Raw genomic sequence first — 26,369 nt, forward strand, 5'->3', positions numbered from 1 at the left:
GTCGTGCACGGCGGGGTCCAGGTTGATCACGTACGGGGAGCAGCGCTGCCCATGCAGGTAGGCCGCGAGTCGCTAAGGGGACACGAGGAGGCGTCAGCCCTGCTGGACACGGGGGCAGCGCTGGGGGAAACCTACCGGCAGCTCCCCACAGCCCCCCAGCCGCCCCTCACCTGCACGAAGGTGGTTTTCTCGGAGCCGGCCATGCCCAGCACCAGCACGCACACCGGGGCCGTCGTCGCCAGCCCGCTCGCCGCCGCCACCTTCCCAGCACCCGCTTGTCCTTCCGGGGCGCGAGGAGCACGGGGACGGGGCGGCCGCCCCCACAGCACCCCGCCATGACGCGCGCGGGACTCGGCCGTCGCCCTGCCGCCGCCGCCGGCGGCCGGGTACGCACCGCGGGCTCGCGCGGCTTCCCCGCGCCGGACGGGCCCGGTCGGGGCCCAGGGGCAGCTGGCAGCATCCCCCCGCAGGGCTCGGGGCCGGCTGCCGCCGTGAGGAGGCGGCCGGAAACGGGCGGGCGGGACCTCGCCGTCGTGCGCGGGAGGGCGGACGGGGCGCGTGCTGACGTGGCGGCGGCACCATGCAGGGCGGCGGCGGCGGCTCGGTGAGTGCCTGCGGTCTTCGCCACCGGTGCTGCTGGCTGCTGCCCGGGGCCGCGCGGCCGGGCTGTGGTCCCGGGGCGCACGGGGCCGGAAGCCGCCGCGAGATGGGCTCCGCCGGCGGGATGGCGGGAGCGGGCCGGAGCAGCCGCGGTGGGACTTGCGCTTCGCCCCGAGGGTCTCGCTGGGCTTGGGACTGGAAGCAGAGGGGGCCCGGCCCGGCCCGGCCCGGCCCGGTGCTGATCTGCGCGGGCGGTGCGGCCTCGGTCCGTTTGCCGCCGCCCGTCGGCTGTGCCCTGTCCCCGAGCGGAACGGCGGTGAGCGGGACGCGCTCCGGGCTGCCTGCCTGGAAAGCCGCCAGCGACGGCGGAAACGCCTGCTTTCTGTTTGAGGGCCTGGTCGCCCACAGGCGCCGAGCCCGGGGAGCGGCGGGCCCGGCTGCCCTCAGCTGAGGGCCGGGGAGGCATCAGGAGCAGGGCGCTGCCGGCTCCCGGCGCCGGTCGTGCCTTCTGTCCGGAAGGTCTTCATTGCAGGAGACGGTAATCCATGAAGTACGCAGGTAGAAATGGAAACGCGGGACTGAAACAGGGGGTTCCCTAAAGGGTGCTGAGCCGTCACGCCGGCCCCCTGTCTCGGAGGGGGCAGGGACAGTCACGGCAGTGCAGGACACTTGGTGCTTCCACTGACACCTCTCCTCTGTCGCTGTAGCACTGACTCACTAGCAGTTACTACATCGGTCTCCTGACCTCAGTGGGAGTTTCTGTGCTGTGCTTAAACACCGTCTTCCCAGATGTGTTGTTGTGGAGCAGCCTGTCTCCAGCAGCGGGCCATGTGCCAGGTCACAGAAACGTCCCACAGTCCATAGGGAGGCAGAAATGGCCCACGTGCAAATGAAGTTTCTTTGTCTCTTCAGGCTATAGGCCACTGTTCTTCTTTTTCAAACCTGTGCCAGGAAGTTGGCTTTTTTGTTTTCCATATGTCCAGCCCCTGGGCATTCCTGCACACCTTAGGTCTCTGTTTTCTAAGTGGGAAGTACACTGCATAAATAAAAAAACATTCAAAACTTAAACACCAGTTTCTCTAGATGTTTCCTTCATAATTGCTGTTATCAGCTTCTCAGAAAGGAAGGCTAGACAGATCATCTGTACTTTCGGGGTTTTTGTTGCAGATCCTTAACTGTGACCTAAATTCTTCTCTACTAATCTTCACTTCTATGCGAAATTTTTTAGTTCTAAAAAAAACCACAAAAACATGTGCCATGTTTGTCAGTCATGTGGGTTCTTCTAATGGTAGATTAGGCCAGCTAATTGCAGCAGACTATGCCTGCCTGTGTGTTCATTTTTATTGTTATAACTTCACAGGCCTAATTTTTTCTAGCTGCTCCTCAGTGAGGTTTCTCCACATTTCCTATGTAGGGGGTTTCCCAAACAGTGCTGTTTGCACTACTAGATGCCTGTAAACCATATCAAAGTAATACAAACACAGACATTCAGTTGATGTTTTTTCCAAAGAAGACAAGATATGATTGTGAAGTCATCAATCAAGCAGTTGTGAATTTCTCTCCTGCTGGTTCCTTAACCTTTCCATGAGAGGAGACTGTGGTCACAGTTTAAGAATTCATCTAGTTGATATCAGTACCCGCTATTAAATTTCTTACCTGGTGGTTAGGGTGTCTCTCACTGACTGTGGTCATGGGAAGAGTGAACTACTGCTTGGTCCTGTGCATAAATTAGAAAGCAAAAGCATAAAAGACAGACTGAAGTTAATTTCTTTCCAGTGCATTTTTTTTTTAGTGGTGAATTTCATTTGCCTTGAAGCTGCCTGTTCCCTAGTTTTGATACAGCACCTGAAGTTTCTCAGCATCTCCTGACAAGTCATCACATTTTTATGACTTCTTCAAATTCTGTCATATCCCTGTTTTCCCCAGTTCCTTAGCCAGTTCCTGTACATGGCAAAATACTATCTCTGTTCCTAGGTTACAGTTTTAGTATCTCATATACTTCTACTGGACAATGATTTTTGTTTTCTAGTCTGTATAACCAAGATTTTTGTAATGGGTTTCCCAATGAAGAACAACATCGAGTCATTATTAGTATTTGCAAGAAGGTGATAAATGATTGTCCACATGCCAGGAGCAACATACAGCAAATGAGTTGTTTATATTGCCTTGGCGTCATGGTTTAACCCCAGCCAGCAACTAAGCACCACGTGGCTGCTCACTCACTCCCTGCTCCCCACCCAGTGGGATGGGGGAGAAAATTGGGAAAAGAAGTAAAACTCGTGGGTTGAGATAAGAACGGTTTAATAGAATATAAAAAGAAGAAACTATAATGATAATGATAACACTAATAAAGTGACAGCAGTAATGATAAAAGGATTGGAATACACAAATGATGCACAGTACAATTGCTCACCACCCGCTGATCGATGCCCAGTTAGTCCCCAAGCGGTGATCCCACCGCTCCCACTCCCCAAAGACAGGACACTTGGGAATGTCAATGGTATCTGTTAAATTACGTGTCTTAATAGGAGCATAAGAAGCAATAAGTGACAAAAAAATCTTTGTTAAATAAGAAGAAGGATTCTGTGATGTGGATAAAGTGAACATCTGGGCAGATGATGGAGTATGACAAAATAATTGAGAGAAAAAAATGAAAAGAGGACATAAAAGAGACTAAAGACAACGTTCCTGGCATGGTAAATGCAAAAATTATTTCATTAAGGAAAAAAAAAGTACTCTATAAAAACTAGTAAGTTAGGATCTAAAATATTTGTAACTGTGTGGTAAAGTCCAGGCAGAAAGCAGGTACCACTGAATGAATTGGAGACAACACTCCATCATGCCCCAGTGCAAGGGGAATGATTGGCTTTCATACGGGGAGTGTAGAGGGGCTCATCCCTATTTTGATTCCAGTTGTAATTCAGCTGGAGTTGAAAACGTTAAACACTTCCTTGTTGCAGAAAACAATGGTTTCCTTTTCAAAGGATGGTATGCACATCCTCAAAGTGCGGGTGATTGTGTTTAACTGAAAAGTGAAACATGCAAAAAGAAGAAAAATTATGCTGCTAATGTGAATTGTTCTGCTTTGTTAGGACACCAAGCCTGGACATAACAGACAACAGAAGGTCAAGAGGTCTCTGGGAAACAAAAAGTATGTGAATGTTTCTTGCCTAGATTGACTGAGGGAAAGAAAAAAGCTGAAAGATTCCTATTGGAAAACTGTATCTGGTCTTTACATATCATCCTGAATTTTAAAGACTGCAACGATTTTGGTTTATGTGATGAGAGTCTCAACTGACTTTGCTTATTGGTTTGCAGGAAAAGTGCTTTTTTTGACACTTCAAGGGGTCTTAGCTTTCATTTATTGTTTTTAAAAGTTTTTAAACACTGGGAACATAAATATTTTCTGTTCAAGACCAAATGGTGTTCCAAAATCTGTGTGTTTTGAGTGTGATTGCAACTGAAAGGCTTTAATTTGAGAATTCCTCTCCCCATTCTTCTGCAGTACCTCCTTAAACATAGTATATACTGATCTGACCTGGTACCATCAGTGTCTCCCACTTATTAATTTCTGGATTGATGTGTTAACACATGTGAACTCCACATCTCAGGGTGTGGGAGAGTATTGCTGGATGGTCATCACAGTCATCATTCAAGCGATCTACTTCTTTGAGTTTGTGAATTGTGGTAGCAATTGGATGTGTTGAAAAGTGTTTCTGTTTTCTGTTCTTTCCTCTTACATTAACGGTATTTGCCCAGAGAATAGATATTTTTATGTTTCTTTGACACCTAATCATTTTGCTGTCATGACAGTAGTGTAAATATCCAGGCATTTCAGAGCTGTGAGAAATATTTGAGAATAGTGAAGCAACATTCCCTCTGATCTCTAGGAAGAAAAATCAGTGCTGCTGGCTAGTCTAAATTAGTCTTAATGTAGTGTGATTTGCAGGGTATACTATAAGGCTCTCTTCATTGCTGAAAGCTTTGCTGGTTAAAATTCTTACTAGCGTTAAGTCTTTTAATTGTGTAGTGTCAGCTCTGATTCTGGGAATACATACTGAAGGAGATCCTGCCCTTTGTGGGATGGAAAAGGTCTCTCTTGTAGTGATGGGCTGCAGAAGAATTCTTATATTCCACATTGGTTGCTTAAGGACAAATGTGTATTTTTAAATTGAGATTAACTTGTGCCTCCTTCTTAAGATGAAGGTTTGAGGTAGGATGAATATTTTTTTCTGTTCTTCGTGAGTAGCTCTCTAATGTCATTCTCTAAAAGATGTGCTGAAAAATAACATTTAGGATGTTTTATCTTGCTGGCACTTTTCAGTTCACAAAATTCAGGAGATTCAACGAACTGTAAGATGATTTTTTAGAGTACTTGGGAAGATGAAAGGGATGTCGTCTGTCAAGTTATTGTGGTTGTGTATGTATGTATGCATACATATACATAGGATTTCAAGTTGGTGTTTTCCAGGTCTAAACAATTTGAGGAGGTGGAAACTACTGTCCTAGGACTGAGCAGTAACTATGATGAGACAGTCAGCAACATTTCTTCTGCCTCACCGAAGGGTCAAGTGAATGGAAGTGCAGAGTCCAGAAGCAAGCGGACCATTCGCAGGCCTGCTTACTGGTTGGAAATGAGAGGAATAAAAAACAGCATTAACAAATCTTCAGAAAAAAAAGGTACTCATCACTCTTGGCTCGATGCAAAACTGTTTTTCTCTCTGGTTCTTTTATGAGAGATTAGATGACTTCTGAAAGACATGCTGCAGTTCAGCCACAAATTACAAGGCTGGTAATGCTGCTCGTGTATTAGGAGAAATAAAATTCCTCCACTACAGAAACATAGGTCAAATTCTCTGATGTTACGCAGTTCCTTTTGAGTGACTTGTCTATTAAAATTAATGATTCTGTGACTGAACTCAGTTTTATCTGTAGAAGAGATATGTATAAGGGTTCTGCCAATCAACAAACAACACTAAAGCTGTAGAAAAGGGGACCATTCAGCAGTACTCTGGTTTAGACACGGCTTTTGTGGTTGGTAGATTATTATTTTTTTCAGGATGTTTTTATTTCTTTTATTTTCTCACTTCTGTCACGTTGATTTTCTGATTTGGCGTGGTTTGGGTCTTAGGTTGTTGTAGGAGCATTCGGATTTCCTGGCCTAGGAGCTGTTTTCCAAACTTCTCATGTGGCAGAGAGCCAAAACTTCGCTCTGCTTTAATGCACTTTCTTCTTATCTCTAAGTCAGAATCTGTATTCCATCCTGTTATGGGGAAAGCGGAATATGGTAGCTTGATAGAAGTGAGGTTGCTGCGGCTCCACACCCCCAGGTCCAACCAGTAGCGAGACTAAGTGTGTATTCCTGTAGGTATAAACACACGTATACAACATGTATACGCAGCCAGCCACACAGATCAACACGAAGAGGCACGCTCAGCACTCACACAAATGGCACGAATGGTCTCCATCCTGTTTCCCTCTCTGGCTGATCAGGATGAAGTTGTGTTAGTGAGAGAAAAGAAGCATATATAAAAAGTATATATAAAAGAAGTACATACATATGTATGTGTACATTTGTGTGTGCACACATATGTGCAGTGTGGATCTCTCCTGTAGCTGGACTTAAACACTTAGTCTACTCAGTATCTGGCCTTTGGATCCCAGTATCCTCAATTGCTGGTACGTGGATGCACTAGCCCCTGAGGCCCGCAGAGCCATGCCAGTTGCTGGTGTAGACCTCCTTACAGACAGGCTCACACTCACAGACAGTACTCTCCCCTGGTGCCTCTGATTTGGTGTCAGGCATGGCCAGACTTGTATACTGACCAACCACCTGTTTACAAGCAAGTGACCCTTTTTATCCTCTTAACACCTCTATTTTCCCACACTTGATACTCTGTAAATCAGCTAATTCTCTCCCTTTCCCTTCCTTTGATACCACTCCTAAACATCCCAGTCTTGTGTAGTCCTGAATTGTTCTTCGCTAGCATCCCATGTGTCACATAATGTCACACTTGCCCTTCTCACCACACCCCTCCTTCCCCCTTCCAAAGGGTGCTCCAGAGAGCAGCTCCCATTGACCTATCCTGGTGAGTCTCCTGGGACAGACCTGGGAGGAAGTGTCTGTTTCTTTGAGTCCATAATTTGTGTTCCCCTACCTGCCATTGTGCTTCTGTACTTCTCTCTGTTCATGGAGATAAGCCTTTGATAGGCCTGGAAATAGTGAAGGAAGGCAGGATATTGTTTGGGTTTCCCCACCAGCTGTTGTTTCTCTATGGTTCTTTTTGTGTGTGAGCAGATGAGCTTTTTATGACATAACCTAGCACCTTCTGGCTCTCTTCCTGAGGAGTATTATCTTCCCAGACCACGCTGTGGCACTGTTTCTTCCATATATTCTGTGTCAGAGGACTGCAGGCTGTGGAGTGCCTAAATGTTACTGAGTCAAAAGGCTGTGTCTAGCTCACTGGTGTCCAGGTGCCTTACAAAAACTACCTTTTTTTTTTTTAAAGTATTGAATACGAGGATAAGCTGAGGCAGCAGCAGACTCAAAGCTGTTATCTAGACTGAATAATGAGACTGAAGCATTTCTGTTCTTACTCATTAGCAGGGGAAGTACCATTGAAAGGCAAGAGGAAATCTGAGCAAGGGGAAGGCGAAAATCTTAAAGACTCTCCCAAGAAGAAGCAGAAGATTTCGGGTAATACAAATACCTTGTAATTCCTAGTTACAAGCTTCCAGGTACTTCAGGCTTCCCCTCTGCCCAAATGCTATCCTCTGCTGTCTTCCAACTCTATCTCTGATTCTGGATATTTTGTTATACGAGACTGTTGACTAGTTTCTGTTTTACAGTGGGAGGTGATTGTTCTAATTTCAGTCTGCCTTAAAAGTCCAACAAAGGGAGGGAGGAAAGGAGGTAGGGGAAGTACAGGCTAGTCTGCTTCATTTCAGTTTCCCAAAAGATTCTGGACTAAATAATCAACCAAATTACTTGTGAACATCTGGCGATTAATGAGTAGATGATAACAGCAATATGGGTTTGTTAAGGAGAAATCAAACCCAACCACCTTTATTTTACCACAGAGGTGGAGCAGGGAAATGCTTGACATCATAGGTCTTTCATGCCTTCAAAGGGTTGTTAATCAGTGGTTAGGTGCAAAAGGAAGTGTACAAGTGGTGAAAGTAGGAGCAGGTGATGCAGAAGTATACATTTGCTGTCCAGTCTTGCAAGGGTGAGGTTAGGAAAGCTAAGGCCAACCTGGAGTTGAATCTGGGAAGGGGTGTGAAAGGCAACAAGAAAGGATTCTACAAGTACATGTACAGCAAAGGGAAGGCTAGGGAAAGCGTGAGTGCACTGCTGAACAGGGCAGGGGAACTGGTGACAAATAACATGGAAAAGGCTGAGGTACTCAATGCTTTCTGTGCCTCAGATCTTTATCAGTTAAAGGAATCCTTCAGGAATCCCGGGTGCCTGAGACCAGAGGGAAGGTCTGGAGCAAGGAAGCCTTACACTCAGTGAAGGAGGACAAGGTTAGAGCACTTAAACTGGACATACCTAATTATTTATCAGCAGTCCTAGCTAACCGGGGAGGTCCCCGTTAACTGGAGGTTAGCAAATGTGACACCCATCTACAAGAAGGGATGGAAGGAGGATCCAGGGAGCTACAGGCCTGTCAGTCTGACCTCAGTGCCAGGGAAGGTTATGGAGCAGATCATCTTGAGTGCCATCACACGGTATGTACAGGACAACCATGTGATCAGGCCCAGTCAGCATGGGTTTATGAAAGGCAGGTCCTGCTTTACTAACCTGATCTCCTTCTATGACAAGGTGACCCACTTAGAGGATGAGGGAAAGGCTGTGGATGTTGTCTCCCTAGACTTTAGTAAAGACTTTGACACCATTTCCCACAGCATTCTCCTGGAGAAACTGGCTGCTCATGGCTTGGACGGGTGTACTCTTTGCTGGGTAAAAAACTGGCTGGATGGCCAGGCCTAAAGACTTTTGGTGAATGGAGTTAAATCCAGTTGACAGCCAGTCACAAGTGGTGTTCCCCAGGGCTCAGTATTGGGGCCAGTTCTGTTTAATATCTTTATCAATGATCTGGATGAGGGGATCAAGTGCACCCTCAGTAAGTTTGCAGAAGACACCAAGTTGGGTGGGAGCATTGATCTGCTTGAGGGTAGGAAGGCTCTACAGAGGGATCTGGACAAGCTGGATCGATGGGTTGTATGAGATTCAACAAAGCTAAGTGCCCGGTCCTTCACTTGGGTCACAACAACCCCACGCAATGCTACAGGCTTGGGGAATAGTGGCTGGAAAGCTGCCCGGAGGGAAAGGACCTGGGGTTTTTGGTAAACAGTTGGTTGAATATGAGCCAGCAGTGTTCCCAGGTGGCCAAGAAGGCCAATAGCATCCTGGCTTGTATCAGAAATAGTGTGGCCGGCAGGACTAGGGAAGTGATTGTCCCCCTGTACTCAGCACTGGTGAGGCCGCACCTGAAGTACCATGTTCAGTTGTGGGCCCTTCACTACAAGAAAGACACTGAGGTGCTGGAGTGGGTCCAAAGAAGGGCAACGAAGCTGGTGGAAGGTCTAGAGCACAAGTCTTATAAGGAGTGGCTGAGGGAACTGGGGTTGTTTAGCCTGGAGAAAAGGAGGCTGAGGGGAGACCTTATCGCTCCCTACAACTACCTGAAAGGAGGTTGTAGCGAGGTGGGTGTCAGTCTCTTCTTTCAAGTAGCAAGTGATAGGACAAGAGGAAACAGCCTCCAGTTGCAGCAGGGAAGGTTTAGATTGGGTATTAGGAAAAATTTCTTCACGGAAAGGGTTGTCAAGCATTGGAACAGGCTGCTCAGGGAAGTACTTGAGTCACCATCCCTGGAGGTATTTAAAAGACGTGTAGATGTGGCGCTTAGGGACATGGTTTAGTGGTATACTTGGCAGTGTTAGGTTTACGGTTGGACTCAATGATCTTAGAAAGTCTTTTCCAACCTAAACGATTCTATGACTCTAAGTCCCATGGGGCCTGATGGGTTGCACTGAGTGCTGAGAGAGCTCGCTGATGTCATTGTGAGGCCACTCTTGATTATCTTTGAAAGGTCATGGTGACTGGGAGAGGTTTCTGAAGACTGGAAGAGAGCAAATATCACTCCTATCTTCAAGGACGGAAGGAAGATCTGGGGAACTACAGGCTGGTCAGCCTCACCTCAGTTCCTGGGAAGGTGGTGGAGAGAATCCTCCTGGAAAGCATTTTCAAACACATGAAGGACAAGATGGTGATTGGGAGTAGTCAACATGGATTCATGAAGGACAAATCATGCTTAATCAACCTGATAGCCTTCTACAATGAGGTCACTAGTTTGGTGGACGAGGGGAGAGCAGCGGATGTTGTTCACCTCAACTTTAGTAAGGTTTTTGGTGCTGTTTCGCACAACATCCTCATAGACAAGCTGACAAAGTACGTTAGATAAATGAACAGTGCAGTGGATTGAAAACCAGCTGAACGTCCAGACCCAGAGGGTTGTGTCAGCAGCACAAAGTCTAGTTGGAGGCACATCACTAGTGGTGTACCCCAGGGGTAGATACTGGGGCCAGCACTGTTTAACATTTTCATTAATGACCTGGACAATGGGAGAGTGTGCACACTCAGCAAGTACACAGATGATACAAAACCAGGAGTGGTGGTACACTAGATGGGTGTGCTGCTGTCCACAGCGACCTGGACAGGCTGGAGAATTAAGCAAAGAGGAATCTCTTGAGGTTCATCAAGGAGAAATGTGAAGTCCTGCAGCTGGGCAGGAATAACCCCATGTACCAGCATTTGCTGGGGGCTAACTTTCTGGAAACCAGCTCTGCAGACAGGGACCTTGGGGTCCTGGAGGACAGCAAGCTGACCATGAGCCAACAACACGGTCTTGTGGCAAAGGCAGCCAAAGCATTCTGGGCTACATTAGGAAGAGCATTGCCCAGCAGGTCGAGGGAGGTGATCCTTCCTTTCTGCTCAGCACTGGTGAGGCCATATCTGGAGTACCATGTCCAGTTCTGGGCTTCCCAATACACGAGAGACATGGACATACTGGAGAGAGTCTAGTGCAGGGCTGCAGAGATGACTGAGGGACTGGAATATCTTTCTTATGAGGACAGGCTGAGAGAGCTGCGACTCTTCAGAGCTGCCACTCTTCAGTCTGGAGAAGAGAAGGCTCAAGGGCGAATCTTATCAGTGTGTATAAATACTTGATGGAAGGGAATGAAGAAAAGGGAGCCAGACTCTTCTCTATAGTGCTTACCGACAGGACAAGAAGCAGTGGGCAGAAATTAAAATACACAATATTCTATTTAAAGACAAGAATACGTTTTTTTACTGTGAGGGTGGTCAAACCCTGGCACAGGTTGCCCAAAGAGGTTGTGGAGTCTCCATCAGTGGAGTTACTCAAAACTTGACTGGACACATTCTTCGGCAACCTACTCTAGCTGACCCTGCTTGAACATGGGTTGGACTAGGTGATCTCAGGAGGTCCTTTCCAACCTTAATGTTTCAGTCATTTCTGTGAAATAGGAAAAAAGTATAGAATAACGGTTCACAATCTGTTCTAGGTTCAATTCTAACTATTGGTTTTGTCACCAAGGACTTGGAAGTATGTAGACGGCACAAAGCTGAAAGAGATGGCAAGTGTGTTGGAGAAAAGGCTAAAACTGAAAGTGGTCTTGACATTAGAGAAACAGTTTAAAAAAATAGAATGGAATATAGTGTGTAAAATTAAAGATACTATAGTTAGGAAGAAATATTAGCACAGGTGAAAGACAAAGAACAACCTCCTAGGTGTCAGTTCTTCCAAAGAGGATTTGAGATTTATAAGAGATCAAAAGCTCAATAGGGACCAACAGTGTCATACTTGTTTTTAAAAAGGCAGATGTTATATTGAGGTGTTTGAGCAGGAATGTAGACTTTCAGACATGTGAAGTAATTCTGCTCTAATGCAGGGTCACACTTGGAGTACTGTTTGCAGCCGTGGGTACTGCAGTTCAGTAAATGTGTGGACCAACTGAAGAGAACAGGCAGAAGAGAGAAAAAAGCATAACCCATGAGAAAATACTGAAACAATAAGAGTTGTTTAGTCTAAAGAAAACAGGAATGAGTAGAGGAATGGGACTGTCCATTTGATTGTCAAGAAGTCATTAATTAGATTGGCTCAGCCATACTGTGTGAAGAGTTCCCATCCCCTGAGCTTTGTTATGAACAACCATACAGATTACAAATATCTGGATGGGACTAATGCCTGCAGCTGTAAATAGCTATGGATGTTGAAAGGTAGTAGGGAACATAATCTTGAAATTCCTTTAAAAAAAAAAAAGCATCGAACATTTCTGAATGAGTAGCTTTGAGACAGCAGACTAAATAGCAGCCTCCTAGCAAAAAAATCTCTGCTTTTTTGTAACAAGGCTCGCAGAATTAAGTCTTCTGGTCTTTCTTGTTTGTGTTATAACAGGGAAAAAACAGCAAGCTGGAACACAACAAAACTCCAAAGTGAAAGGCCACTGTGTTCAGAAAGAACCGGAAGCCTATGGCACAGGTAAGAAGAAGCACCAGTTGCTCAGAATTGTTTATGAAGCAGCTAAAAGATAAATGTGATTCTAGGATTTGCATCTGAGCAACAGCTATGTTTCTGGTGTTTCCATTTTGTTGTTCACTGTACTGTTGACAAGGAAGAACTGGCTGCTGTACTTTTGGCACTGTCAGTACTGCAGAACAAGATTGGAGGGACTGCATACTGCCTATTAGTGTAGTTCCATGTGGCTTTACCACTGCATAATAAAACAGTGAAGGGGGAATCACTTTTCGAACTGAGTAAAAGCCTGTTAAAATAGTTTCACTACAAAACTCATAAAAATATTTATACTTTTTACTCAGCAGAATATGTTTGCAGGAAAAATTCTGTAGCTGTTGCTGCCAAATCACCTCTTCTGGTAACCTGGTAGCCAGAGACCCAAGCAGTCCATAGTAGAAAAATAACATTAGCCTTGACTCAGCAAGTGGAATGACTTGGTATGCATAGCTCACAACACTCATTAAATACCCTAGTTTTCTGCCAACTGCTGTTTGATTCACAGACTTTTCCCCCAGCCACCTGGGGAGGGACAATCCCTGCCTGTTATTACTGGGCAAAGAGGAAAGCCTTTAGATCTTTTTATGATAAGAATTCAAGCAGATGCCTGCTAAGCCACTTTCATCCTAGAACCCATTTCAGTAATTTATAATCCTTGTGGATTATGCCAAGCTTTTGCTTGGCATTTCAAAAAGAGGCCAAGAACTGGAAACTGTGCTACACAGGGTACTTTTCCCTGGCTGTTGAGTAAGTTGGCCTGGTGGTGCAGCTCTGTTCACTTTCAGTACCAGAACTGCTGGCTGACATAAGTGGAGTTCTAAAGATTTGGTTAGTAGAACTGAACCATCGACTGTCTGAAACCATTCAGTCACATCTGTGACTACTGTGAAAACCGTTTTGTCAAGAGAAAAGTTTACTCTGCATGCTAAAGTAATTGTGTAATAAAAATGAATGAAGGAAAAACCTCTACTGAACAAGTGGAAGAACATTCCTCACAAGGGGATAGTAGGATTAAAGAGTTTTTATAAAATGATCTCCCAAAAGGAGTGATGTGTGCCTTGTCACGTGACACATTTAAAGCTGCAAATGAGCTAAACCTATTGAAGTGTAGCTGGACACGGTAGAATGTGACCTGTTTCCTTCTAGGATTCATTGTGCACATCAAAGGAAAAAAAAAAGATACTGCGTTTGCAGTTCTATTCCAAACCTTTCGTTTTGACAGGTAGTATGGAAGAGCGATGGTCTTTGGAAATTCAGGACAAAGGCCGAGTTACCTGTCCAACATGCCGGGCTGTGGTGAGAAAGACTGTAGAAGGACTGAAGAAACATATGGTAAATTGCAGGCAGGTAAGAACACAAGAGATGAGCAATGTTTTCTTTACTCCTCTTCAGCTTACTGATAGAAAGGCCTGCACACTGTTTTGTGTTGCACTTAAAACCAGTTTCATATCATCATCATGTCTCTAAGCAACAGTCCTTTATACATCTGTAAGAGGCTGTGCTTGGTGCTTCTTGCTTAGCCCTTTGCTGGAGGTTTGGGATAGTGAACAAAGGTGTAGCTATTTCATTGTTCCCCTAAATTTTAGTCTCCATAAAATCTCTTCTGTTCTTAATGGGCAGTTACCAGGCCCAAATAAAACATTCTGCTCTCCTGCTCCTTTCCCCCAAAGAGTTTCCCACTGCTTTGGTTAATTTACGGTTACATGCACCATGTCCTTGTTTATTTCTAGGAAGTGTTCACATGTCATCACTGTGGGAAGCAGCTGAAGTCTTTAGGAGGGATGAAATACCATGTCATGGCAGACCATAACAATCAGGTAACACAGCTGTGCATCTAAAAATCCTACAAGCAAGACAGTCTTTTGTTCCTTCCCTGGTGCACACAGAAACATGTTTTTTCAAATGCTATACTTGTTCAAATCTTGTCTACCTATTATTTTTCCTGTGAGATTTGGCGTCTGAAAAAAGAGTAAAATATTACCAGAGATGGTAGGCATGCTACATCTTAGAAAGAGGAAATTAATTTCTGTTTAGGCTGGTTATATGTCACACATAAAAGGCATTCTCAGAAAAAAACCCAATTGCTCATTAGGCTGCAATTTTCAGTCCTTTGCTAGAAAGTAGGAGTTTTTCTACATCCAGAGCAGACTAGATTTCAGTTCTTTGCAAGTTCAAAGGTAAAAAAGTAGAAGCAGCAGTTTAGTTCTTGTGTCTATTTACTGTTAAGATCCTAGTGCTACAATCTGCTTTTCCTCTTTGCTATTACTTTAAAGAAGGCAATGTCTCTTGTTGTAGTTGTGAAGAATTAGAACTTTTGAAAAGGTCATTTGGAAGTTTGAGTAAGGTTTAGATAATTAGTTACTGTTATTTTTTACAGAGTTCCCAGTACTGTGGTTTCTGAACCTACAGCTGTTCTAGTAAATGAAATAGGCCAGGGATCATATTCTGGCCGTGAGGAATAGGTCTGTCACCCAGTTCTAACTTTTTATTCAGTCTAGGTGTAATTATAAGGTAGTGTAGGAAATAATATACAATAGCCATCAGAGAGAGAATAGAGAAGAACTTGAGCTGTAGTTTAGCATAAATGAATGACTGTTATGGGCAGTTAGTCTGCTTAGCTTTTGTTAGGCTAAGTGGAAATGGTGGGACCACTAAATGTTAAAGATGCATGACAGAGAGAGATGAGTAAGTACTTTCCACAGGCAGAAGGGGAGAAAAGTAATTATGGAAATACACACCCTTATCCTTCCCAGCAGCTATAGTTTGGGACCATTTCTGATCAAGGTTTTGTTCATAGATAGCTATCTAAATGTTAAAACTCTTATCTGCAAAGTGGTTTTCAGGCAGTTTACTCCTTTTAGAGATAATTTGGTTGTTCTGGGTTATAGACAGTGATCATTGTATTAGATAGACTTCTGTAAAATTGTAAGTGGCAGAGACTGAATTATTTTAGAAGCTTTCATTCAGTAGCGTGTTGAGTAGTGAATTCCCTATGAGAAGAACTGTAAATGCTGAGCATCCTGTGTTTTTCTTTCATCTCTCTGCTGTGCTTTAGCCAGTTGTGAAGGAGGGAGGAGAATTGGATGAGCAGCTTGAGCGAGACCGCCTTCGGAAGGTTTTGAAGCGTATGGGAAAACTAAAGTGTATGAGGGAGGTAAGCTTCATTGTGCCATGTATCCTGAATTATAGAGCAGCAGCTGCATGAACGTAAAATATTATGAGAGTTCTGCTGGGTATGCTTTGGTGCTGGCCAAAGCTGGATTTATTTCAAGATCCTAGCTATGCTTTAAGACAGAGTATCATTGAATCATAGAATGGTTTGAGTTAGAAGGGACCTTTAAAGGTCATCTAGTCCAACCCCCCCTGCAATGAGCAGGGACATCTTCAACTAGATCAGGTTGCTCAGAGCCCCGTCCAACCTGACCTTGAATGTTTCCAGGGATGAGGCATCCACAACCTCTCTGGGAAACCTGTTCCAGTGTTTCACCTTGATCTAAAAAAATGTCTTCCTTCCATCTAGTCTGAATCTACCCTCTTCTTAGTTTAAATGCATTACCCCTTGTCCTGTTGCTACAGGCCCTATGAAAAAGTCTGTCCCCATCTTTCTTGTAAGCCCCCTTTAAGTATTGAAAGGGTGCTATAAGGTCTCCCTGGAGCCTTCTCTTCTCCAGGCTGAACAACCCCGACTTTCTCAGCTTTTCCTCGTGGGAGAGGTGTTCCATCCCCCTGATTATTTTCGTGGCCCTCCTCTGGACCCGCTCCAACAGGTCCGTGTCTTTCCTGTGCTGAGGACTCCAGAGCTGGACGCAGGACTCCAGGTGGGGTCTCACCAGTGCAGAGTAGAGGGGCAGAATCACCTCCCTCGACCTGCTGGCCATGCTGCTTTGGATGCAGACCAGGATATGGTTGGCTTTCTGGGCTGCAAGTGCACATTGCCAGCTCATGTCCAGCTTTTCACCCACCAGCACCTGCAAGTCCTTCTCTGCAGGGCTGCTCTGAATCCCTTCATCCCCCAGCCTGTGTTGATACTGGGGGATGCCCCGACCCAGGTGCAGGACCTTGCATTTGGCCTTGTTGAACCTCATGCGGTTCACATGGGCCCACTTCTTGAGCTTGTCGAGGTCCCTCTGAATGGCATCCCATCCCTCGGGCATGTCAGCTGCACCACTCACCTTGGTGTCATCTGCAAATTTGCTGTGGGTGCACTCTGTTAAGGGAGAAGCTGCTGCCCGAGCATTCACAGACCTATCAAGGAGTCGCACACACACCATCCGAGACTTTTAACTGTTAGGACCGGAGTCCCTTCGCAGTGGGTGACTCTGGTGAGCCAGTCGATGCCCCTTTTGACTCCTCACACACGCACACTCACCTTCGGGTGCTTCTTCTTCCCTCGTGCTCAACACTAGGTTCCCCGAAGCAGAATCTCTAATCAAGGCCTTCAAAATAAGAGTGTAATTTATTCTATCTATGGTGTACAAATTCTGATACCTCCAGCTGGGTGCCTCTGGAGAGGGACCCCTAATACTCACATCCCTGGGCAATTATACCCTTACTATATAAGTTCCCGCCCCTCACACCATAGTCTGGTCCAGTAGTAATATTTGGGTCTGGAGTCTTCTTCTCTCTCATTGGGTCCTTTTTCTCGTCTCTAGGTGGGTTCTTTCTCGTTTTTCAGGCTAGCTGTTACTATGTCTCCTTTTCCTGGCTCAGACTGGTTTTGGGGCTTTCTGAATCTTATTCCTCCAGTCAGAGAACAGGTCAATGTTAATTAAAAATATTAAGCAAGCTGTGAGTTCTGCTTTATCATGAATGACTACTTTTGAGCAGCTAAACAAAGTCTTTAAAGCCCTTCAAAACATATTAACAGCTTCTATAATTTATATACATTCCTGTGCTATTATAGCCTCACAATCTTATCCCATTATTGCCACATGCTGTTTACGTCTCCGTTCAGGTGTGGTCCGCACGCTCATGTAGCTCAGCTTTGCCACCTTCCACAACAACTTGATCCCACTGTCTGTGTCGTTGATGAGGATATTAAACAGTAGTGGTCCCAATACGGACCCCTGAGGGACACCATTTTTCACTGACCTCCATTCAGACATTGAGCTGTTGACCACTACTCTCTGGATGTGACCATCCAGCCAATTTCTTATCCACCGAATAGTCCATCCATCAAATCCATATCTCTCCAATTTAGAGAGAAGGATGTTGTGGGGGACCATGTGAAAGGCCTTACAGAGGTCCAGATAGATGACATCCGTAGCTCCTCCCTTGTCCACTGATATAGTCACTCCGTCAAAGAAGGCCATGAGGTTGGTCAGGCAGTCCTGCCCTTGGTGAAGATACACTGGCTGTCTCAAATCACCTCCCTGTCCTCCATGTGCCTTAGCATAGCTTCTAGAAGGATCTGTTCCATGATCCTCCCAGGCGCAGAAGTGAGGCTGACAGGTCGGTACCTCCCAGGGTCCTTCTTTGTACCCTTTTTAAAAATGGGTGCAATGTTTCCCTTTTTCCAGCCACTGGGGACTTCACCTCACTGCCATGATTTTTCAGATATGGAGAGTGGCTTGGCAACTACATCAGCCAATTCCCTCAGGACTCTTGGGATGCATCTCGACAGGTCCCATAGACTTAGGTATGCTCAGGTTCCTCAGGTGGTCACAAACCTGATCTTCTCTTGCAGTGGGAGGGACTTTTCCCCCCCCAGTCCTTGCCTTGAGGTCCATCCACTCAAGAGGTGTGGGAAGAGAGGTTGCCAGTGAAGACTGAGGCAAAAAAGTTGTTGAGTACCTCAGCCTTCTCCTTGTCTGTTGTTACCAGTTTGCCAGTCATGTCATCAGTGGGGGGTACGCTTTCTTTGACCCTTCTTTTCTGGATGACTTACCTATAGAAGCCCTTCTTATTATTCTTTGTGTCCCTTGCCAAGTTCAGCTCCAGCCACACCTTGGCCTTCCTGACCCCATCCCCACACAACCAGAGAGCGTTCCTATACTCTTCCCAGGATACCTCTCCCTGCTTCCACTGCCTGTGCATTTCCTTCTTGCCCTTTAAGTTTAACCAGCAGGTCTTGACTTACCCATGCTGGTCTCCTGCCTTCCTTTCGTGATTTCTTACACCTGGGGATCGAGAGCTTTTGCGCTCTGTAGAAAACATCCTTAAAGACCTGCCAGCTCTGTTCTGCTCCCTTGTCCCTGAGGGCAGTTTCCCAGGGGGTCCTATTGACTAACTCCTTAAAGAGCTGGAAGTTTGCTTTCCTAAAATTCAGGGTCTGGACTTTACTCTTTGCCTGTCCCATATCCCTCAGGACTAGGAACTCCACCAATGCATGATCACTGCAGCCCAGACTGCATCCAATCTTGACATCACTGATTAGCTCACTTGCATTGGTGACCATCAGGTCCAGTAACACATCCCCTCTGGTAAGGCTGTGTATTACCTGGCTTAAGAAGTTATCCTCCATGCACTCCAGAAGTCTCCTGGATTGCCGACAGCTCATCATGCTACTTTTCCAGCAGATGTCAGGGTGGTTGAAGTCCCCCAGCAGAATGAGAGCCTGCACAATGCCCCCTGTAGCTGGAGTAAGAAGGCTTTGTCAATAGGCTCCCCTTGATCCAGCAGCCTGTAGTAAACACCAGCCACAAGGTTTCGTTTGTTGCCTCAGTCTCTAATTCTTACCTGTAAGCTTTCAACTAGCTCGTGGCTATTACTCAGAGACAGCTGTTCACAATCTATCCATATCTTGACATAGAGGGCAACCCCTCCACCCCTCCTTCCTCACCTGTCCCTTCTGAACAGCTTGTAGCCATCAATAGCAGCACTCCAGTCATGGGATTCATCCCACCAAGTTTCAGTAATGGCAACTAGGTCATAGCTTTCTAGCAGCATGGTGGCTTCCAACTCCTCCTGTTTGTTGCCTGTGCTGCATACATTGGTGTAGAGGCACTTCAGCTGGGCTGTTGGCCGTGTCACCTTCTTAGAGAAACACACCTCGGTTCCTTTGACGTACTTCACCGGTGTTTCCCTGTTGGCTCCTATTACCTCAGGAGCCCCTGGCTCATCTCTGTAAGACTTCAAGTGTGCTCCAGTGTACCTAGCACGTCTCAGAGCAACAGGCTGAGGGCCCTTGCTAGCACCCTGTCCATCAAACCTTGGCGTGTCATCCCATGGCTTGTCATGGGCGAGCCTGATGTTATCCCCTTCCCTCTTCAAGTCTAGTAGTCTCTTGAGGCACTTTGGTGGGATGCTGTGTTACCTGGAAAGTAGCAGGATGCCTGGAGAATTTCCTCTAAACACTTGTGAAGCACTGAGCATAGCCAATGCATTTTGGAATGACTGATACTTGGTTAGAACCTCATGACTAAACAAAGTAGGAGTCTGGTGAACACTAACTAGCTCAACTAGAAGTTTTAGGGTTTAACACATGACTTGTTAGAAGAGATTCTCTTGCTTACACTAGAAAGGAGTTCACCTTCGGATACTGTCTGATCCCCATTCAAATTCTTTTAGAGAGGATAACTAGGGTGACTAAAATGGAGTTTTTATTTTATATTACTTTTTTTTTTTAATGGCTTCTTTAAACTAGATGGGTAAATGTAGATTCAGCAAAGGTATGACTTTATAAACGCATTCAGTGGAAGATGGCAGGGAAGAAGAAGTTAAAGGATAACCATTTTACCTTGCAACAGTATTATAAACTGTTCACAGAATTACACAATTGTTAAGGCTGGAAGGGAACTTCTGAGGTCATCTAGTTCAACCCCTGTGCTCAAGCAGGGTCAGCAAGGGCTCTTTGAGTATTTGATGTGTTGGTGTCTTCAAGTGGGATCGAGAGGACACTGGATTGTTTCTTTTGTGCACCAGAAGTATTTTATTAATGTGTACTTCTGCTCTTTCCTTAGTTGTTTGTAATAGTTGGGAAGTTGTTTTTCATGCATAATTAACTGTGTGAGTTTGTCTGTGGGTTTTGAAAATATTGAGATTTGCCACAGCTAGAGAAGGGAATGGAGAGCAGATGGATACATCTAAGAACGTTAAAAACTTGCTGATGCATGTTTGATTTGTCCTGTTTCCAAGCTCAGTGTCAAGATTATCACTGGATTCAGGGTTAGGAGATACTCTAGTGAGTGACATCCACAGGAACCATTGGAGTTTTTGTTGGCCTCCGCTGTACCATGAGACAATAGCTGTACCCTCGGAATAGCTGAAAGTTTTATTTACCATCATCCTAGTATTGCTGCATTCTAGGCAGTTTGACCAGCCAACCAAGTATAAAACCTTTCTCTTTTTCTGCCCAACTCTTCCATTTGTATCTGAAAATCTTTCTGGTTTGTGCATCCTCATTTAACATCTTGCTTCTTCACACCATATATTGAAATTTTCTGTTGCACACTACCTACAGAGAGGTTCTAAGAAACAGTTTCTCCCAGTTGCAGCCAATTCTTTGTCCCAGATTTTGTCTATCTGCATAGCCTAACATTAAAGTTTACTACTTGATTGTCTCTGGTCTGGCAGGAAAAGTGATAGTACTTTGGTCAGCAAACTGTGGATTCTATACACAGTGGTCTTGTGATCACCTGGAGAGCGTTTTTCTTCCATGCATTTTTCTTCTGCATTGACAGGGCTGCACAGGCAGCTTCACTAGCATAATGGGATACCTATATCATGTTAAAAAATGTGGGAAGGCTGCTTCAGAGCTGGAGAAAATGGCTATGAAGTGCCATCACTGTGGAAAAGCATACAAATCGAAGGCAGGACTTGTCTACCATCTCCGATCTAAGCATGGGCCGGTAAGTGCAAATTGCCATAGTTATCAGGATAGTGTGGTGGTACTTCAGCCGTTCAGACTTGACACACGCAGGCTTTTGTCTGCTACTTGGGTGGGTAATTAGGGATAGCAAATCTTTGCATTTTTCTGTCTCTCTGGAGTATTCTGTCCTTGATACTTTCCTTCCAGCAGTAGCTGTTGCTGTTCAGTGGCTAGGACGAAGTTTTTAATAGTAAATCACCATGGCAGCAGTAAACTTTCCCCAGCCTGACTTTTGCTCCATGGAAGAATGATACTAACCTGTATAACTTGTGAGATGCTTTTCTTTGCTCTTAAAAGACCCAACATTGGAGCAGAACAGGCGGTACTATGCTCATTGTCCATGAGGGTTTTACAGCAGATGATGTGATATCCTTTCAAGACCAGTGGCTGCATGAAACTCTCTGCTTAAGCCTTACTGCTGTGACCCCCCCTGAGCAGATCTGGGGGTCTGTCTCGCTAGTGGGATGCACTTCTGTCCTATGTCTGTGACAGTGAACCACAGCTCCAGCAGCATTTTTGTGAGAGTTTTGGCAGAATATTTATTCACCATGTGTAGTGTAACTGAAACAGGAACTAGTGAAGGAGGCTCACCTTTTTTGGCCTTCATTGCAGGTCACTCTCCTCCATGAGGAGAGAAGAACAGAGAGCCTGAAGGAAATAAAACAGGAGCCAAACAACACAGGCAGAGTTCAGAGGAGATCTGCAAAGGTGGCAATCTACTATCTCCATGAGCTAGCTGGAGAAGAGCTGGCCAAAGAGTGGCCTAAGAGAAAAGTTCTGCAGGACTTGATTCCAGATGACCGGAAGGTACAAGGCCTTAAAAATGCGATATAGGGTTTGAGTCTTTCTTCACATCAGAAGAGTCTTGCACTGGCATCTACCCAGTGTTGCCAGTGTATAGTGGCCCCTGGGAAGCAATATTGAATAAGTAATATCTTGTAGGAGGGATCAGGTTTTGCTCTCTGGTCTTAGATTACGGTATTGCTGCTGTAGGAATTGCTGTGGTATAAGTATTTTATACAGGCAGACTGTAATGACTTTCCAGTCCTATTGCTGTAATTTTCAGTGGGCACAAGTAACAAAGGCAGTTGTAGGCAGTATGTTGCTCACAAGTCATAGGCTACAGATCACTGCTGCCATGCAGTGATATTTCATAGCTTTTCAGGCTTCAGAGTTTCCAGGAGTATCTGTTAGGCTGTAAGAGGAGCCCAAGGGAAAAGGATGATTTATTATTTTAATGGTGTAAGTACATTTAGAGGAATTGTTGCAGTCAAAGTTATGGGAAGTTTTGGATTCTGATATTGTGGGGGTTTTCCAGATTCAGTTGTTTGTAGAGAGTCAGTGAGATGGGAAAAGATTGGTTATTGAGAGTTTGGCTGTTAAGAGTAGGAAAAGAAATAGCACTTCTGTCTCAACCTGGGAGAGAAAGGGACATACTTGGCACTGTGTAGTCAACATTGCTTCCAGCTTTCAATTCCATCTCTTTATCTTAGCTGAAATATACTCGTCCTGGACTGCCCACGTTTAGTCAAGACGTACTGTGCAAATGGAAAACGGAGATAAAGATGTACCGAAGAGTCCACTGCCCAAATCAGGTAAATCTTAAGTGTTTCTGAAGCCTCAAAGGGGGCAGATTTCAGGTCTGTATGAGCCAACAGCTTTTCCACAACCTTGAAACTGCAGTTTGTCTCTCTGTGGGAGACAAATTCTGCTCCATCTCAGTATGGTTGGTTAGGGTAACCAAGATCCTGTTTGGACTGTTGCCCTAGGGATGATCCCTCTGGGGATGTATTTGTCCACTTCAGAGCCAGTAACTTGGTGTCAGAGCGGTAGGGTTTTCACATCCAGCTGGGAGCTTCTCCATTTGGAGGTCTGAGCAGTGGAAAAATGACAGGCCCCTGCCTGTCTAGCAGATGTACTAAAACTAATCATAGAAGGGAGGAGTAGAGATGGAAATGTAAGAGCAGAGGGACTTTGTCTGGTACAGCACTTAAGTTTTCTTCCAAAAGCTGGAAATGGGCTACAGAAGACTCATGCATGGCACTGTCATCCTGGTCTAGGGATGCTTATGCATGTGCACTTAGCTTCTGCAATCCCACACGGCAGTCACCAGTCAGATCCAGTGAGAAGAAATGGCCCCACTGGTGGAAACGATGTGACGCACGTGACACACACTGCTGGATAGCCAAGGATCAGTGGTGGCTTCCATCTGGGTTTGGTGTAGAGACAATGCCTTCCCCCTGCCCTACCTCACCCCCAGCACTCTCTCCCCAGTTTTCAGGCTTGCGTCATTTCGAAGTATAAGAATTGCAACTTAATGTATATGGACCTGTCCCCAGAAAGCAGCTGTCCTATTTCACCAACCAGTAACCCAGAAGCATGTCTTGCACTTACCTCCTGTTTCAGGGTCTGGGCTGTCGGCTGAGCATGATCTAGTATCCCGAGATTGATGTCTGAAGCTCCACATGGGGAAGACCTGTAAAGCTGCCCTTTAACAGAGACTGTTGATGTCAGATGCAGTATTTTTGCTCTGTGCCACTAGATACATGAGCAGGGCAGGAGAAATTTAAGTGTCTTGTACTTGCCCCTGTGCTTTGTTTGAAATTAATCTCTGCTGGACTTTACGCAAAATGCAAACTCTGTCATTTTACTCAGGCTTTTGGTAGAGGGTGAATGTAACTGTGACAGGAGTCTCTTTATTATGTGTAAATGTGCTCAGAAACTGGAAATATTTAACTTACTGAAAGCTTAAGTCTCTTTAACAGTCTTTTTACCAGAAGCTTTCTGGCTTTGTAGGACTTGGTATCTCCCTCCCTCTACCTCTCTTGCCCCTTTTGGAATTGTCTTCCAGAGAATAAGACTTTCTTGTGGAGGAAGAAGTGATTTCTTACTAGAGTTTTGCTGACACATATGTTTTTTACTCTTTCAGGGTTGTGAATCTGTATATGGCAGTGTCTCAGGACTCAAATCTCACCTCGGCACATGTACCTTGGTTGGTAGCCTTCCTGTACTCACTTTTATACCAATAGCCTGACTGCCCCTGTCCCTCAGATATCTCCTTGTTCAAGCTGTTGTCCTGTCATCTGCTAATCTGAGTTCCTCACAGTTTGAGTGCTTCCCTATGTGCTAATGGGGTTGCCATTGCAAACACTGCTTGAGGCAAGGAGGAAGCATCTTAATGGCCTGCATTTTAGTGAAACTGCAGTCCTACCTGTAGATTCACAGCTACAAGAGCATTTTTTCCAGGTACGGTGCTGGGGACCTTGTAACATCTCACAGAGCAGTCCTATGCTTTGTGGGCATAACCAGTCAATAATGTAAGTGCTCCTGTAGCTAAAGCATTGTCTGGTATGAATAAGAGTTTCTACTTCTTACTGCTGGGTTATATCTGAGCAAGAATATGATGTATAGGTGTATCAGCCTTCTAGGCAGCAATTGGTGATGGATTTTTTTTGTTTTGGTGCCAGGGAGACTTTGTGGCTGGCAAATACAAGTGTCTCCTGTGTGAGAAGGAGTTCATTTCAGAGAGTGGGGTCAAGTATCACATCAACTCTGTGCATGCTGAGGTAAGGCAGGCAGAATGGAAGCCCTCAAACCCCAGGTTGTTGGAGGTGGAGAGGGTGTTGGAGGTGGGGAGGGTGTCTTGGGAAGGAAATGCTGGATTCTTGCCCTGGTTTATTTTTTCCTTGCTCACTGTGGGGAACAGGGTCCTAGACTCAAGTGCCCTTTGATTTGCTTTTGACCATAGCTGGTCTTATGCGTTGGTCTGGGGAGCCAGTGTTGTGTTGTGTCACATGTCTTGTCCCAAGCTGCTGCTGCTCAGTTCAGTTCTTCAGCATTTCCCATGCCTTTAGCTAGGCAATTGCCAAATCAAATCTGAGTTCTCTGAGACAGAGTGACACCTGGGGAGGAACATCAGAGAACAGAGCTTTGTTAGGCAGCTGCCTTTCCAGATCTCACATTTCAGGAAATCCTTGTCCCACAAGGCAGCTTTATTATAAGCCCTGGTAGGCTTTATATGGTATTTCCACCATCAGTACCAACCTGTTGCCTTCTAAACCCTCCAGGACTGGTTTGACGTGAACACAACTACCACCAAAAGCTTTGAGAAGCTAATGAAAATCCGCCAAAGAGAAGAGCAGAGGAAGCAACGGAAGAAACGTCCTTTGACCCGGGGCAAAAAGAAGAGAACTGGGACCCTGGCTGCCAAGAGGGTCCCCAGTGCTGGAGTTGAAAAAATGAGGAGAAGTAAGAGAGGTCATCCACAGCGGGTGGACAATGAGAGCATGAGTAGTGAGGAGGGGGAGCCCCAAGTTGCACAAAGAGCCGAACTTCCAAAAACCAGCCACAAGTGAGGCCAGAAGTAAATTCCTAGAAGAGGAGAAGGAGTAATCCTAAAGCCTTTCAGTTACAAGCCCCACTCCCGTCAGGCTCATAACCCACAGCACTAATATAAGCAACTGAACGTCTTTGGGCCTGTGACTCCATTCTGCTCGGTGACCTTGATTTTGAAACTGTTGCCTCTGGTCAGTTGTGAGAGACTTCAAACCAAAGCTGTGGTACAGAGGCTGCCTCTCCTGGTGTAGTTCCCTTGGACAGTGGCACTAGCAGTGTACCCAGTGTAGTTCCTGCTCTGGTTACAGTCTCAGTTTGGATCACATTAGTTGCTTGTTTAGTGGTTTCCAGTACAGCAGCTGTCTGTTTCGTCATCTTCCTCTGATGGGTGTGTGATGGGTTAACCCTGGCTGGATGCCAGGTGCCCACCAGAGCCGTTCTATCACTCCCCCTCCTTCTCAGCTGGATAGGGGAGAGAAAATATAACAAAGAGCTTGTGGGTCGAGATAAGGATAGGAGAGATCACGCACCAATTACCGTCACGGGCAAAACAGACTCAGTTTGGGGAAAATTAACTTGATTTATTACAAATCAACCGGAGTAGGGTAATGAGAAATAAAACCAAATCTCAGAACACCTTCCCTCCACCCCTCCCTTCTTCCCGGGCACAACTTCGCTCCCGGATTCTCTACCAACCCCCCAGCGGCACAGGGGGACGGGGATGGGGTTTACGGTCAGTTCATCACACGTTATTTTCTGCCGCTTCATCCTCCTCAGGGGGAGGACTCATCACACTCTTCCCCTGCTCCGGTGTGGGGTCCCACCCACGGGAGACAGTCCTCCACGAACTTCTCCAACGTGGGTCCTTCCCACGGGCTGCAGTTCTTCACGAACTGCTCCAGCATGGGTCCTTTCCACGGTGTGCAGTCCTTCAGGCACAGACTGCTCCAGCGTGGGCCCCCCACGGGGTCACAAGTCCTGCCAGAAAACCTGCTCCGTGGGCTCCTCTCTCCACAGATGCGCAG

General features: G+C 45.8%; 1 protein-coding gene across 2 annotated transcripts; it reads left to right on the forward strand.

Annotated features, from left to right (window-relative positions):
• Window positions 1-296: 296 nt before the first annotated feature.
• ZNF512 (zinc finger protein 512) lies at window positions 297-25,740 on the forward strand. Of its 2 annotated transcripts, XM_052810258.1 has the most exons (15): window positions 544-604; window positions 3,693-3,751; window positions 5,072-5,280; window positions 7,205-7,297; window positions 9,696-9,872; window positions 12,084-12,167; window positions 13,423-13,547; window positions 13,931-14,017; window positions 15,256-15,354; window positions 20,822-20,989; window positions 21,622-21,816; window positions 22,503-22,604; window positions 23,939-24,001; window positions 24,477-24,575; window positions 25,077-25,740. In XM_052810258.1, exons 1-15 carry the CDS (start codon window positions 581-583, stop codon window positions 25,362-25,364), a joined length of 1,872 nt encoding a protein of 623 aa, XP_052666218.1. In that variant the 5' UTR covers window positions 544-580; the 3' UTR covers window positions 25,365-25,740. The 2 variants fall into 2 exon arrangements, with proteins under 2 accessions (XP_052666219.1, XP_052666218.1); XM_052810259.1 differs by lacking the exons at window positions 544-604; window positions 7,205-7,297; window positions 9,696-9,872 and adding an exon at window positions 297-386.
• The last annotated feature ends 629 nt before the right edge of the window (window positions 25,741-26,369 follow it).

The sequence above is a fragment of the Harpia harpyja genome, chromosome 15 (genome assembly GCF_026419915.1).
Source record: "Harpia harpyja isolate bHarHar1 chromosome 15, bHarHar1 primary haplotype, whole genome shotgun sequence".
NCBI lineage: Eukaryota > Metazoa > Chordata > Aves > Accipitriformes > Accipitridae > Harpia > Harpia harpyja.